The sequence below is a fragment of the Arachis ipaensis genome, chromosome B6 (assembly GCF_059453495.1).
Source record: "Arachis ipaensis isolate K30076 ecotype BB chromosome B6, ASM5945349v1, whole genome shotgun sequence".
Lineage (NCBI taxonomy): Eukaryota > Viridiplantae > Streptophyta > Magnoliopsida > Fabales > Fabaceae > Arachis > Arachis ipaensis.
In genome coordinates this window covers 135,778,556-135,794,576 of record NC_142441.1, presented here as the reverse complement: position 1 = coordinate 135,794,576, position 16,021 = coordinate 135,778,556, and the positions used below count along the sequence as shown (strand labels likewise).

The window sequence follows — 16,021 nt, the reverse complement described above, 5'->3', positions numbered from 1 at the left end:
TGTGGAAGAAGAGGAGGAATCTCACACCTCACCGATTCCATCACCACTACCATCTCCACCGAAGAAAGCCACGCCCGGAAGGAGTTCTCAGAAAATAAAGGGGTTCGTGCTGCACAATACCAAGGAACCAGCAAACTTGGAATCCTTGAATTTCAAGAACAAATTCAGCAAACCACACTCTCACTATGATCCTGCCAGATTCAACTCCTGTGCTTCATATGAATTCCACAAAGAGGTTCTGAAAAAGCGTCATCTCTGTGCCACATATCTCGTCAACCTTGACTCTCTCACTAACAAAGGGATAAATGTCTCTTCTCTTTTTGAACTTCTCCAATGGACTCCTTTGCTCCACATCCAGAAACCGGTCTATCCCGATTTAGTTCGTGAATTCTATGCCAACATGCGACTAATTGATGGCACTATACACTTATATGTAAAGAGGGTTCACATCACTCTTGACACAGGAACCATTGGAACGGCTCTAGGCTACAAAGAGGAGGGGCCGAGAGCATACATGGCCGAAAAGTGGGACTCTCAGGTCGGCGTCACCTATAAAGTTGTTCTTCAACACATTTGTGAGAACCTATATGGGTTGGATGGAACTACTCCTACCCACAAAACCCTCGGACCAACCAACTCTCTGCTTCACAGGATCATCACCCACATCCTGACTCCTCAAAGCGGCTCCCACAATAGAGTAACACTCTCTGACTCTCTCATCATTTTTGCTCTTGTTACATCTACTCCTATATCATATGGTTATCTCATGATCAGACACATGTGGAAGTCAGTTAAAAGCACCAAAAAGGCAAATCTGCCCTATGGAATATTTTTAACAAGTATTTTTTAGTATTTTAAAATTGATCTCCTGAACGAGGCTGTAGAAAACAAAGTGTCTATGATGAAAAGAGGTGGAGCTGTTAAAGGAACCAGGGGCAAGAAATCTGTGGCTTTGGAGAGTGACTATGAAAGTCGGCCTGAATCCTCCAAAACAACTGAATCTTTCAAAGAAATTCTTACTGAATTTTCAAATATGTCAGAGCTCATGATACAATTCCATAAGGCTGGACGCAAGCTAGCTTATGAAAATGAAAAAGCTTGGATGAGATGCAAGGATAAGGTCAGCCTGATGCTGGAGAGTCTTGAGGAGGATCTGGGAGTTGCTAGTGAGGAAGGAGCTAAGGAATTTGACCTTCATTTATCTGATGATTAATCTGTTTCTTTTACTATTTGATATTGGCATGTACATGTTTAGGCTCAATTTGATACTCTGTTCTATTTGGTTGGATACTATTAGTACTATAACTCTGTGATACTCTGTGGATACTTTTGGAAATATTTTGGATATTCTGGTTGCTATGTCAAATTCCTTTTGCAGGTGTCCCTTGATGCCAAAAGGTGGAAGAATGGTTCTGAAAATTGAAACTAGAAAACAAGGGATTCTTTTGAGAGTTCATGATCACCCTTGTTGATGCTTGATAATGCATGTTGATAATGCATTTATTTTATCTTGATTGCTGCTGTTGCTTGATGTTTATCTTGGTAAAATGCTTGGTTGATTACAATTGTGATGCATTTGTCTTACCTTGATATAATGATTGCTATTTTGGATTTATTTTTGGCAGTTCCTTTAAGTTGAGAAATATGAAGTTTACTATTGTTTGAGATGATCATCAATGATTAGAAAAATTTTCCTTGGCTATGATCAATCTGTTTTGATTTGATTGGAAAATATTCAGGAAACATCAACCTTGTTGTTTTTGTATGTTTGAGCAGAAAATCAAATTATTGATAACAAATGAGTTTTGATTATCATTCAGTTCTGCTCATAAATCAAGCCATTCAACATTACATAATGAATATGTTGAATAACATTGTTGCCTTAGACTTGATAAAAATTGTTACAGGTATGAAGCTTCCTTTGGTAAAATAGGCATACATTAAGGGGGAGCCATGTGACAATTAGAAAGGGGGGAGAAATTCAAATATTCAAAGGGAGTATTATATACTTCAATCTTTAATTTCTTTCCATTTCAATTTTAATAATGTTTGTCATCAAGGGGGAGATTGATGAGTTTGGAAAACTCTAAAATAACATTTGTGATGACTAAACATTATTAATTTAATTAATTGCAAAAATATTAATTCATATATGGTGATAAAATTTATTTTTGCTATACAGGTTCTGATTGGGCCAAAAATAAAAGAAAAATTCTTGCAAGCCCAAGTGTTTTCAGCATTGATGCAAAAATGCTTTGTCTGTTTTGGCAGAAATATTATTCTTGTTATTGGGCCAGAATTGATTTTAATTAGCCCAAATCAATTTTGATGGAAAGATCCATTAGCTTAGTCCAAAATTGATAAAAAGAGAGAAGGAGATCCATTCATGCTTCCACGGAAATCAAACTCACCTTTGGATGGATTTCAAATTTTGTTCTATTTCAATTAATGCAGACATTGGAAAATGGAAAGAGAAAGTAAAGAAATGATGTGATATCCTTAAGTGCTCTACACGCTTCTAGGCTTGGGTTTCGAAATAATTTAATTCATTTCACTCTCTTTCCTAGCCTCACTAAAAGTAAATCATTTCTTTTATTAATTTGTTAAGATCACTTAAGTGTTTTCTTTTTCTTCTCTCTCATTTATCTCTCTTCTCTTTCGGTCATATCAAACACAGAGAAAGCATGGAGGCTATGGCTAGATACTGAAAGGAAGAACAAGCAACAAAGACCATCACAATGATAGCAAAAAAAAGCAAACTAAAAGTATGCTGTGACTAAGATTCTCATTCACTTGTAGTAAGATTTTGTGAAGATATCTTGGCTTCTCCAAACCAAAAATGGTTGAAGAAGATTTTGGACAGAGAAAAAGATCCTTGGAGAGGATGGCTTGTCTCTGATTCTTCTCAACCACCACAGGAGGTAGCTACAGTGGCTACGTGATGGAAGAGGCAGAGATTGGAGCAGATGAAGCTATCATCATCATGAAGCATCAAGGGCCAAAAGTTCATCTTGGAGAGCAAGGCAAGGATGAAGGGCTCGGATCGATGAAGATTGGTGACCAAGGAAGGACTAGAGGTAATTTAGCATGTTGGATTTTGCATGAGTTATCTCCTCTGATCTCTCTCTCTCTCTGGCCGAACCGGTTCTAGTTGAAGAAGAAGAAGATTGGCTTGGTTTGTTTGGTTTCAACCTTGGAGGCTTCTCACTATAAGTAAGGGTGAACAGTTAGGGTTTGATTTAAGGAATAGAAAAGAGTGAGCACAGAGTTCCTATAGCTCTCTAAGCTAACAGAATTTCTTCTCCTTCAATGTTCTTCATTTTGTTTTTTTTTCTATTTAATTTTGTCATGTCTTGAGTATCATGGAAAAGGCAAATAATGAGGTTTGTATGAAAAAGCCATAGAGCAGAAAAAGGCAGAGAGTGCAAAATTAAAAGAAAAAGCCATAGATGTCCTTAGAGTTCCTTTGTACATCTGTGTTGTGTTTCATGATTCTGTGGGAATTCCCTTGTAAGTTGGGTTAGCATTTTACAGTTGAAAGCTTGGCAGTGACCAAGTCAAGTTCAGTTTGGGTTTAGATTCTGGACTTGTCCCGGATAGGAAGGGTAGTTCCTAGGGAGAATTGGTGTTTGTAATCAAGGATGATTATAGTGAAATTCCATCATTATTGTGATGGAGACTGGATGTAGGCTGCCTTGCACTTAGCAGCTGAATCAGGATATATCATGATGTAATTCTCTCTTTCTTCTACTACATTTCTATTTCTGCTGCCCAGGAGATAAAACTGAAAATATCTCGTGCTGACTGACGAGACAAAAAGAAAAGTCTCGTAGTTGGGGACGAGACAAAAGAAAAAGTCTCGTGGCTATTTACGAGATAAAAAGACAAAAAGTTTCCAGAAGTGGTTTCAAAGGCTAGCAAGTATTATCAAGCAAAAAAGGAGGCTAAGATTCAACCCCCCTTCTCTTAGCCACTGATAACCATCAGAACTAATTCACGTGGGTTAGAGAAAAAATGAGTTCGGTCACTTTGCTATGATTCATAGAAGAATGAATTGCTTCTCTTCATCTTGGATAGTAATTTGCAACTATTTTTTGAGCCATCAATAAATGAAATGAGTTGAATGCTTTTGGTCATCATGGGCCATTTTAGGACTTTGCTTGTTGTAATTTCTTTTGAATTTGGCATGCACATTTAGCCAAAACAGATTATTCACACAACTTTAAATTTTTAGTCCAATGTTATGATATTTAATCATCATTAAATTATTGTTATTATTTTTTCAAACTCAACATAAAAAATACAAACAAAATATATTGAAAAATAATTAGGCCTTTTAATTAAGGCATCACAAACTATTAATGGTGGTAAATGTATATCTCATGCTTTTAAGCAGTTTCTTATTGAGAAGGTATCACACATAGACTTACATGTGTACATATTCCTTAGCAAAATGACTTACATGTCCAATATATAAACATATTGTCAAAACAGCAGGTTTAGCTCTTTTAGCAACTGCTGCTCTTTCCTTGCATTTTTGGATGAAACTTTTGCTGCATCAGGGTATTTAATTAACCGAATGCCTACACCTTTACTTAAGAATGTTTCTCCTTTTGAAGTCCTTTTTGGCATTGTCCCTGGTTATGCATTTCTAAAAACTTTTGGTTGTTTGTGTTATCCATGTATTTTTATTGGTTATTCTATGCAACAAAAAGGTTATAAGTGCTTAACTAAAGAAGACAAAATAATTGTGTTAATTAAGAGATGTAGTGTTCGATGAAAATACCTTTCCTGCACCATTCGTTTCTGTTTCTTCACAAAATTCTAATCAAGATTCTAGTGTGAATACTGAAAGGTTATCAATTATATCGAGACTTCATTCAATTAGCAGCGGTAGACTTTGATCAAGTCTTTTTTTCTATGATTAAACCAGTTAATTACAATTAGAGTCATTATCACTATAATTTTAACTAAGGAATGGAGAATCAAGCAATATAATTTTTATAATGCTTCTCTAAATAAACAATTTCATGAAATTGTCTACATGTCTCAACCCCAAAAGACTTTGAACACTCTAATTCTAACTTGGTTTGTAAATTAAACAAAGTTATTTATGATCTTAAATAAGCTTTAAGAGTGACACATAAGGCTATGCTTTTAAGTGTGGCAATCTGTAAAAAGCGTGACAAAAGGTCAATAAAAGTATGGTGATAGAACAACCGCCATATTTACAGATGTGACATTTTTAAAAACGCGACGGTAGCTAAAAAAGCATGACAAAAAGTTATTGCTGTGCTCTTTTTAATTTTTTGCTACGTTCTAAAAAGATGATAATAGCGATGTTTTCTTATAGTGACTTTTGGAGACACTTTTTATTTATTTTATTTTTTATTTACAAGTAAAATTATTTTACTATCTTCGTCCCTGATTGGATACGTAACATTTTGCAAAATTTTTTCTAATAAAAAGTTATTAATCGAAACAAAAAGGTTTCACCATTATTACATAATGCAATGTAGTGAATGAAAAAAAACCTGCAAGATATATATACAGTGATAGTGGTCAAAGTCAAATAGTGCCCAATTTGACACCTTTGTTCATTTTTTTTCATGATAATCAATCATGTCATAGAAAATTTTAAAATTGAAAGTGAATACATAGTTGCCAAAATAAAGCTGTATTTGTGCATGCATGACAATGACATTCTTCACTACTCTAGCAAATTTAAATATACTTGTGCTATTTTATATATACATACACACTCATTGATTTTCCAATTTGAAAAGAAAACAATATATATAATCATGGCAAAGTATACTAATAACTTTCTTTGCTTATTAATTACAGCAATTGGTGGTAAACATAAATTGAGGATTAAGATTTTAAATTGGGGATAGAAATCACATTACAAAAAAAAAAAAGTTTACTTCGCCTTAGCGTTGATATGTCAGCGCTCAACTTTTTGAAGGCCAATGTTAGGTGAAAATTGGTTGAAAAACTATTATGAGTATTGGAATGTAATTTTGAAGATAAAATTAGGTAAATATAAACTTGAGAGACCACTTTGAGTATCGAATACAATTTCAGAGATCACTTTGATGCTTAACTTTCTCTTTAAAAGATTTAAAAATATGATAAAAAGAATAGATATTAAATATATATTTAAAAAACGATTTTAATGATTAAATTTTGATGCAAATTTTTACCATTATTATTAGAAAAATAATTTTTTTTATTCTTAAAATTTGATAATTTTTTGTCAAGTGAATTTTTTTTATTATGAATGACTACATATTTTTTAAAAATAAAAAAAATCTAGAAATAAAAATTTGTTCCAAATTTTTTTTTACATCTTTTAAATATTTATTTAAATATTGATACAGAAATTTAAATATAATTAATGAATAAGTTGTTTACTAAATATAAAAGTTTTTTTGTTACTTACAAAAATATAATATTTATTGTTTTTTTGTCATATTTTTAAATTATTTAAAAACTGTTTTGTTGATAATATTTTTTTAAAAAAAAATTTACCAATTAAATTTGTTGAATATCGATTAGTTAACCATCAAAAAATATTATTTAAATTAATATTGGTTTAAAATGGAAGAGACAATTAATTTAAGAGGAGTGTTAGGAGCAGTAAATTTTGTAATTTATAACTATCAATTAGCTATTATTATTATTTTTAATGATGTGAGATTATATCTAATAATATAAGATTATTTACTTTTTTTTATTGGTTAAATGCTAGCCAGATTTTAATAAAACTGCTGGCTTCATTGATTTTCTGTTCATTTAAAACAGAAGGAGTATTATTTTAGTTTAAAATCATTAATTGTTGGACAGTTTTGATCTATTAAACTCTAATCTAATTAAGTCATTGTGAGTTACCAATAGCCCTAAGGAAGAAGTTCCAAATATTAGTGGACCCCTCAATAACTTCCCAAAACGCCCAAAGAAAAGAGAAACCATATCCTTTTAGACCTTAAAAAAACCCTATAAATTAAAGAGAGGAAACACATGAGAATCAGAAACGAAGTCTGTTTTCCCATTCCTTTGTCCTCCTAATTTCTCTTTCATTATTTCACACACCCCTCCCCCTTCTCTCTCTCTACTACTCAATTATCCCCACACCTTCATAAGCATAAAATAATAAACCTTTATTATTATTATTATTATGTCTCTCTTGGCTATTACCCTGTGGCTTTTATTTTTCTTTTCATCATCTGTGGTTCATTCAGGAGCACAGGGCTCTAGCCGTGGCTCCTTAGGTGATGGCATATGTGCCACTTCTGTTGTTGTTCATGGTTACAAGTGCCAGGAACTTCAAGTAAGAACCACAACAGAGGCCTTAAGAAAATAAAGACATGTCCATAAAAACGTTGCTTATTATATGATAGCACATCACTACGACAGCTTAGATATATAATTGAAAATGTTGCCCTAGATTTTAGGTGACATTTTTTATAAGCGCCAAGCGGCAACATTATTCAACCATTGTCAAACGTAGAAATTCGCCTACATAAAAGTCAATTTAGTTAAACATGTAGCAAACCAAATTTCAGACATTATAAAAGTCTAATTCTTATAATTAATTTTAATTTTATTCAAATTTATAATATATAACTTATTGTCTTATTAATATATATATAAAATTATTGTTTGAAAAATAGACAAATTTAAGATAAATTACATTAATAAAATGATGGTAGAAAAATTTTATATAGATATCTTATTTCTAATTTCAATACATGTAAGTCTGATCTTTTATCTAAATTATGTAAATAGTATCTAGTAAATTCGATTCTATCATTCACATGTAAATCGAATTGCATTGAATCAATTTATGTTAAAATAGTGAAAACAAATAAATCGAATAAGCTTTCATCAATTTATGATTAAATTTTGGCAGCCATAATAAACACTACAAAAAAAGAGAGTTATTTTAACATAATTTTTTTAACAGTCATAGTTAAGTGTAAAAATTAATATATATTTTTGACAAATATCATAAATGTTAAATTTTTTATGTTTTTTTATTTATAATTTGATTGTAGAAAATTATTCCTCAATTTTGACACTCATTTGTTTTCAACATACTCCATTATTTCTTTTTTTTTCGTTGAGCTCCGTCAATTTTGGCATCAGACTGCTCTCAGTTTGGGATTATACTACTCGTTTATCATCTTCAAAATCTCAGTTTATTCTTCAGTTTCAAGATCTCATCTCATTTTTTATTAAAAACTTTTTGTTGAGAATTTTTTATGGTCAATAAGTATCAAAATAAATAGTATTTTTGACGATTAATAAGTATCACAAAAAATATATTCTCAAATTTTTCTAACAAATTATTTTTGATTTCCAATATTTATCAAAATAAGATTTAAACTTTTTTTGCAATTACTTATATGTTAAAAATACTATTTTTGACAAAACTTTTATTAACATATTTTCATAGTTAAAATAGTGTCAAAATTTATTTTTTTGACGAATTTTAATTTTTTCTTGACACATAATAATTCTTAAAAATAGTCTATATTATTGTAGTGAAACCAAATCCAAACCAAATAACATTTGTGCAATCTAAAGTTTCTTTGTCCTTCCCCATGAAGTCATTGTCCTTCCTAGGGTAACATGCAAATATGCAATGCATGACTTGATGACATGTCCTATTATAGTGTTTTTTCTTGCATTTGTTTTAAATTTTGAATTATCTTTTAATAATTTTTATACTAAATAAAAAATTTAATTTTAATATACTGAAAATATAAAATATTTTATTTAATTATTCAATAATATTTATTTTTAAATAACTATTTATATAGTTAATATAAAAAATAATTATTTTTTTTAACTTGGCATTATACAATTAAATGCATATGTAAAATTAATTTATGCTGACAAGGTATTAAGATTAAATTTTTAAATAAATTTATTTTTTAAAAAAAAATGAATCTCATATTTCTTTTAAATCATCTACAATTCTTTTTAAGAAATAACAAATTAGTCTTTAATTTTTGTTAAAAATAATATGTTATTACTTTAAAAGTTTAATTATTTTATTAGTTCTTATAATTTTACTAAATTTATAATTAAATTTTTATATATATATTTTCTTAATTAAATTTTTACATTCTTTTTAATTTTGTAATTAGATCATTTTTATGTCAAAAATATTAAAATTAACAAAATATATTTTCCTAAAATTAATAGATATTTTTTCGTAAAAACCTCTTTGACTACATATTTTTAGGGTTAGTTCTTTGTTAGATGTGTTTTAAAGTTAAGTTTTTTGACCACATATTTTTAAGGAGGAAAATTTCGTTAATTTTAACGTTTTGTAGTGTATATTTGTGAATTGTGATGGTTATGTTAAAATTGTGGGAGACAGAGGTTATTTATTAACTTGAAAGAAACTACTATTTTTGGTAAACGTTAATTGGATTATATCTTCTTCTTTTTTTCTTTTTTTTTTTCACAGGTTACAACTGCAGATGGGTACATTCTTAGCGTCCAAAGAATCCCAGAAGGTAGAAATGGCAATGGGAATAATAATAATAATAAGCAGCCAGTGATAATTCAGCATGGAATATTAGTGGTAAGTGCACACAATAAACACCCTACTATATATTATTCTTGAATTATTACGACTCTTTATTTGCCTATGATGCATATATAACGTGTCAATTCACATAAATTTTTTTATTAGCAAAATATATATTGACATCATACTGCATTGTATTTGCTAGAGTTTAATTTTAAGTGTGTCATTATAAATATGTTAGTGAGATTATTATTTTAAAGTGAAGTTTAATTAGCCAATGAGTTATAGCTTAAATGGCATAGTCTCTTCATACTCAATTAAGAGGTTACGGGTTCGAGTCTCCTATCTGGTAAAAAAAAAAAGTGTGAAGATTAATTACGTAAATATGTATATTAGTTTTTGTGGAAAATGCTGGTTATTAGCGCGATAACTAATTTCACATAATATGAACTTATTAAGATATACGTGTTCAAATTATTATCGAAAAGTATATATATAGTTTCAGACATACGAGCTAAGGTCAAATGTGCATTTGGATGAAACTTATAATATTCTATATTTCTATCTATTCAGAAAACTGAATTTCAGATTTTTACTAAAATTACCAGTTGGCGTTATGCGGTAATAACGAGGTTGAACCACAACTTCTTGAGTTACATCTATCTAATATATGAAAAAATTATAGAAAATAGAAAATTAATTTTTAATTGATTAATATTAGTCTTTTTAAGTTAAATTATTTTAACGATTTAAAATTTAGAGTTTATAATTTAGAATTTAAAATTAAAATTTTATAATTTAAAGTCTAAAATTTAAAATAAATAAAATAACGTTAAAAAAATTGACTGATCTTATCTGAAAAAGATTAACTTCCTAATATTACTTATAGTACATAGATGTGTAGACAAATGGCCGTTCTTATTAGAGAAATGATAGAATTTAGTTAATAAGAATTTTAAATGTTAAAATTTTTAAAAATTACGTATCTAAAATATAAAAATTTTGCATTTATATTATTAGTTGAATTTGGTTAATTTTTACTATTTTTTAATTTTGTTCTTGTTGTATTTAATTTTTTTTTGTTCCTTATAATTTGCTACTGACTTTAGAGGAAGAATTTAGACACTGCAGAATATCAATGCATGAATTGTAATAATTATCATAGTTTTATATATATTTTTTTAAATTAATAGTAGACCCATGATTTATATAAAAAAATGAGAGAATAAAAATATTATTTTTTATTTAGAATAATCTAATAATTTTTGTATTCAATTAGTTTATTTAAATAATTTATCCTGATTAATGTATTCTATAATTTCTAATAAAAATTTATATATAATTATTTTTATATAAAATTAATAATTAAAATTTATTAAATAATAATTTAATCAAATCTATTATAGTCCCACATATATATATTGGTCTTTTACTTTCAATTGATTATGTTCGTTACACACAACATCTATTATATTTAAAATTATTTTATATAATATAATATTCATAATATTTGTAATACATATTTGTACATCTGAATTATATAATTATTTTACTGATAATTAATAAATATTACATAAAATAATTCTAAATTATTTATAGTAATTTTTTTATTATCTCTTTTACTCTAAAAAAAAAAAAAATAATGCAGCACATTATGTACCGTCTCAATGCCCGTTATTATGTTATTTGTGCATTAAAATAAAAAGAATACACATATAATAACATCTTTATATAAAAATAATATTATAAACTCTTAAATAGTTAATTAAATATATTTAATCAAATATATTAACTTATTTAATAATTTACACTGCTATCTTTCTGTGAAGATGTTATCATAAAAATATTATCCATAAAATGATAAAATTTAAGAAATAAATAAATAAATATATAATAAAGTATATGTATACGTGGGTGCAGGACGGAATGACATGGCTTTTGAACGGTCCAGAGCAAAATTTGCCACTGATATTAGCTGATAACGGCTTCGATGTTTGGATTTCTAACACCAGAGGCACCAGATTCAGCCGCCGCCATATCTCATTGGACCCTTCTACTCCGGTTTACTTTCTTCTTTCTCTCCTCTTTTTATTTCTTAACTTGGATACTACTATTTCTTAACTTTAAACTAATATTATTTAAATGTCTTACTATTTAAATCACTCATAAAATTTTTTAAAATATAAAAATAGAAAATATAGTTTAAACCTAATGTTAATTTTCTGAATGACAACACAGGCGTACTGGAATTGGTCGTGGGAAGAACTGGGTAGGTATGATCTACGTGCTGTTGTGGAGTATGTGTCCAACCAAACAGGACAAAAGATTCATTACATCGGCCATTCACAGGTACTACATCACCTACTTTCTTTCTTGCTTCCTTACTTTTACTTCAGCTTCCTTCCAGATTTTTTTAAGTAAAAACTTAATAAAGTAATAAAATAGAAAATTAATTATTATTAAATTAAAATAATAAAATATTAAAAATATTATTTATACGTTAAAATTAATTATTATGTATTTGGATATAAATATATGTGTTGTTTAGTTTATTTTTAAAATATTTAATATTTTAATATATATTTTATATTAGTGATTGATTTTATAGTAAGTCATTTTAATTTACATACAATATAATTATAAAATATATATTTTATAAAAATTATAAATTTAATAATAATTAATTTTTTATTTTATTATTTTTTTTTTTTACTTTAGAAGACTTAAACTCTTTCAACTTTGAATTTAGTTATGTTACCTATTTTGAAAAGTGATGGAGTTAATTTTTTTATTAATATCAGTTAATTATTCGAAATTATTTTTATTTTAAATTTGAATATTTTAGAAATAGCAATTAAAAATAAATTTATTATAAAAATTCGATTACTATTAATTTAAAAATTATTTTTTTATAATTTGTATTGTCAATGTGGCACTTTTTATTGATATTGTGAATAAAATATTGAAAATGTATAAACTTTAAATTTTAATATATTAAATTTTTTAATTTTTGAACAATATATTTAGAACACGGTTTAATTAATTACATCTATCATTTTGACTATTTACAGTTTTACAAATTCATTAAAATCTATAATTACAATTTTTTTACCAAAATAACTCTGTTTATTACTAATTTATTCATCTTAATTATTAACTATCCATTTAGATTGGATAGGTTCATAAGTGACTTTTTTTAATTTTTAACTTATAAAAAAGTGTAGTATTAATGTCTGGTACAATTTTTAAAATAAAATTATAACTTTCTAAAAAGCTATTTTGGTGCTTAAGGAGAAGTTAAAAAAATGACTTCTCTCCTAATAAAATTTTTTTTATTATTTTTTTCTTAAAATAAGTACTTTTAGAACTAAAAAATCAAATACAAAATAACTTATTTATAAACTACTTTTAATATAAGTATTTATTATTTAAACTATTTCTTCAAAAGTAACTTAATTAAGTTATTTATCCAACCTGAGCCTAAGAATTTGGCGGTTATTAGTGACTTAGTGTACTTGGAATTGTGAAAATGACACAGATTATTAAATTGAAACAAATTTAAAAATGATTACAACAGCCCTGGATATCGTGATGAGAATAAATAATCACATAGAATAACAATAGTATTGTGTGGGAAATTTAAAATCAAGATTATTGAATTGATCTGAAACTAGAAATTAAAGAGCATGTTTGGCAGGGAACATTGATAGCTTTGACTTCCTTCTCGGAAGGGAAATTGGTGAATAAACTGAAATCAGCGGCATTATTGAGCCCAGTAGCCTATTTGAGTCATATGACCTCTGAACTATTAAATGTTGCAGATAGGTTATTTCTTGATCAGGTAACTTAATATTCATAGACCATAACAATTAATTCATTCTCAATACTCATCAACATACATCTCCCTTATTTATCTTTTATTTACTATCATAAAAAATTGTTTCTTCTTTTGTTTTATTAATTTATTCAAATAAACACTATAGCTAAATGCATTAATTTACAGATATATACTAAATTTTATTTATAGTAATATGTACCATAATTTTTTTTATAAAAAAATTATTAGAATTTATTATTTTTAGTCATTACTTAATCATTAATTCAACTTTTTTTTAATTTTTTTAGTCTAATAATTTAATAATATATTTTATTCTATATTTTTAAATATTAATAATTAATTAATAACTAAAAAATAATAAATTTTGATAATCCTCTAATATTTCTCTCGTATTTTATGACATATAACTACCTATTGTAAAGGGCATAAAAGAAATTTTGTTTTCCTGTTTAATTTTATGAATTTTATATAACTTATATAACATTGTACAGATGATAAAATGACCTTGTTTTTGTCTTTGACTCTTTTGCCCAATAGCTCATAAAAACATTGGGGATAGCGGAATTCAGTACAAGAGGGTAAGAAGTTAAGAACAAAACAAAAATAGCCGTCTGGTTATGTATACTTCAACTCTATCACGTTTCATGCATGTAATATAATTTATTTATTTTTTATTATATTAAAGACATAATAACCAAAAATTATTTAATTCAATTTATTTATACATTTATATGTTTATGTTATTTAATTATTTTAACATTAATTAAATAACACAAAATAAAATACAAGGTAATTACAAAATTAAAAAAAAAAAGTGATTTTTAAATTATTTTTTATTGTCTTTTAAGATGTATTTTTTTTTAACTTTTATGTGTGTTGTATAATGCATTTTTAATTTTTAATTTTTAATTTTTTAATAGGATACCTTTTCAATCCTTTCTCAACCAACTTTGCGCTCAGCCTGGAGTTGATTGTTCCGACTTGTTCACTGCTATAACCGGTTTTGACCTTGACCATACTCTATTGATAATTTGATTTCAACCACTGGATAGAATAGAAATAATTAAAAAAAATTAATTATATTACATTGTCACTAAAAATGAGTTATTTGTACATAAATATATATTAAATATAAAATAATCATATATTGACTTTTTTAATTAAGTTTTATAAATAAGTAATTTGATTTACACTTATTACAAAACTTCAGAAATAATACAATCAAATTAGATTTATATTTATGATAAATTCACAATAGAAATATAAAAAAAAAACAGAAATAACTAATTTTTTATATTCATAAGAAATTTGATTATATGGTGTTAAAAGACTTGATTATTGGAATATAAGGAGTCTAATTATTATATAATAAAATATTCATTAGTTTTGTTGGTTAATTATTATTTTGTTAGAAAAAAAATATATAAAACCATAAATATAAATAATTAAATATACACAAATGCATGGTAATGAATTTGAATTAGACATAGCATTTTAATAACTATCTACACTCAATTTTTTTTTCAGGTAATAATTGTTGCCTCAATTCTTCAGCTGTTAGTCTATTCTTGAAGAATGAACCTCAGTCAACATCAACAAAGAATTTGATACACTTTGCCCAGAGTACGTCGTAGTTCATTAGTAATTACATACTACCATAAATAATTTGTGAATTTTAATCTACCAATGATTAAATATTTGTGAACTATTTTTTGCAGTTGTTAGAAGTGGGGTTGTGGCAAAGTTTAATTATGGGAGAGGAGACCAAAATATTAGAATCTATGGAAAAGCATCCCCTCCAATTTACAACCTATCTAATATCCCTCATGACCTACCTCTATTTCTCAGCTATGGTGGTCGAGATGCTCTTTCTGATGTTCTTGATGTGCAAACTTTACTTGATTCTCTAAAGTTTCATGATGTTGATAAGCTTAGTGTTCAGTTTATCAAAGACTATGCTCATGTTGATTTCATTATGGGGGTCAATGCCAAAGACATAGTGTACAATGCTGTCATTTCATTTTTCAACAGATTTAATTAATTAAATCTTACAGGGAGGGGAAACATTCCATGTACTAGGCTATTAGCCTATATATTAATATATCATCACCGATTTGAATATAAGTTATCTAATGATTAAATTTGTATTACGCAATAATGATTGGTGCAAAATGATATATGATGGTGTGTGTCATATTATGTGAATATATATTTTAGATCTTTCATATTAAATTTTAAAATGAAAACACCCTATTTTTTTATTTAATATATTATGTTGTCAACCATGTTAAGTTATCAATCAAATTCAAATTAGTATAGTTTATTTGTTCATTTTTTTAAAAGGTTTTTGATTCATATATAATTTTTTTAAATCAATTAATTGTGTAAAAAAATCCTGTGCATAAATATTTGCACTAGCACAAGTCCAGAAGAGAGCCGCACTCAAAGAACATAACATATGCAGCTTAATATAACATCACTATAACTTTAAAATCAGACAAAGAAAACTTAACCAATATTTTAATACTCTCTTTTTGTGTAAAATAAATTTGTTACAGATCCAATCTCCCGGATTCCATGGGCCCTCAACTAACTGCTCATCTAAGCGAGCCCCAAATCCCAACAAACCTGTTAAA

General features: G+C 27.2%; 1 protein-coding gene across 1 annotated transcript; it reads left to right on the top strand.

Annotated features, from left to right (window-relative positions):
* The first annotated feature begins 7,180 nt into the window (after nucleotides 1-7,180).
* Nucleotides 7,181-15,426, top strand: LOC107648417 (triacylglycerol lipase 2-like). Its single transcript, XM_088491587.1, has 9 exons — nucleotides 7,181-7,333; nucleotides 9,485-9,601; nucleotides 11,468-11,608; nucleotides 11,786-11,896; nucleotides 13,245-13,388; nucleotides 13,923-13,963; nucleotides 14,306-14,385; nucleotides 14,913-15,008; nucleotides 15,104-15,426. Exons 1-9 carry the CDS (start codon nucleotides 7,181-7,183, stop codon nucleotides 15,424-15,426), a joined length of 1,206 nt encoding a protein of 401 aa, XP_088347713.1.
* Nucleotides 15,427-16,021: the final 595 nt, after the last annotated feature.

Excerpts from the sequence above, each read along its gene's own strand:
- LOC107648417 (XM_088491587.1), top strand. The coding sequence starts at position 7,181 with ATGTCTCTCTTGGCTATTACCCTGTGGCTTTTATTTTTCTTTTCATCA. Across the intron at positions 11,609-11,785 it reads CATTGGACCCTTCTACTCCG|GCGTACTGGAATTGGTCGTG; the intron begins GTTTACTTTCTT and ends ATGACAACACAG. Across the intron at positions 14,386-14,912 it reads CTTGTTCACTGCTATAACCG|GTAATAATTGTTGCCTCAAT; the intron begins GTTTTGACCTTG and ends TTTTTTTTTCAG.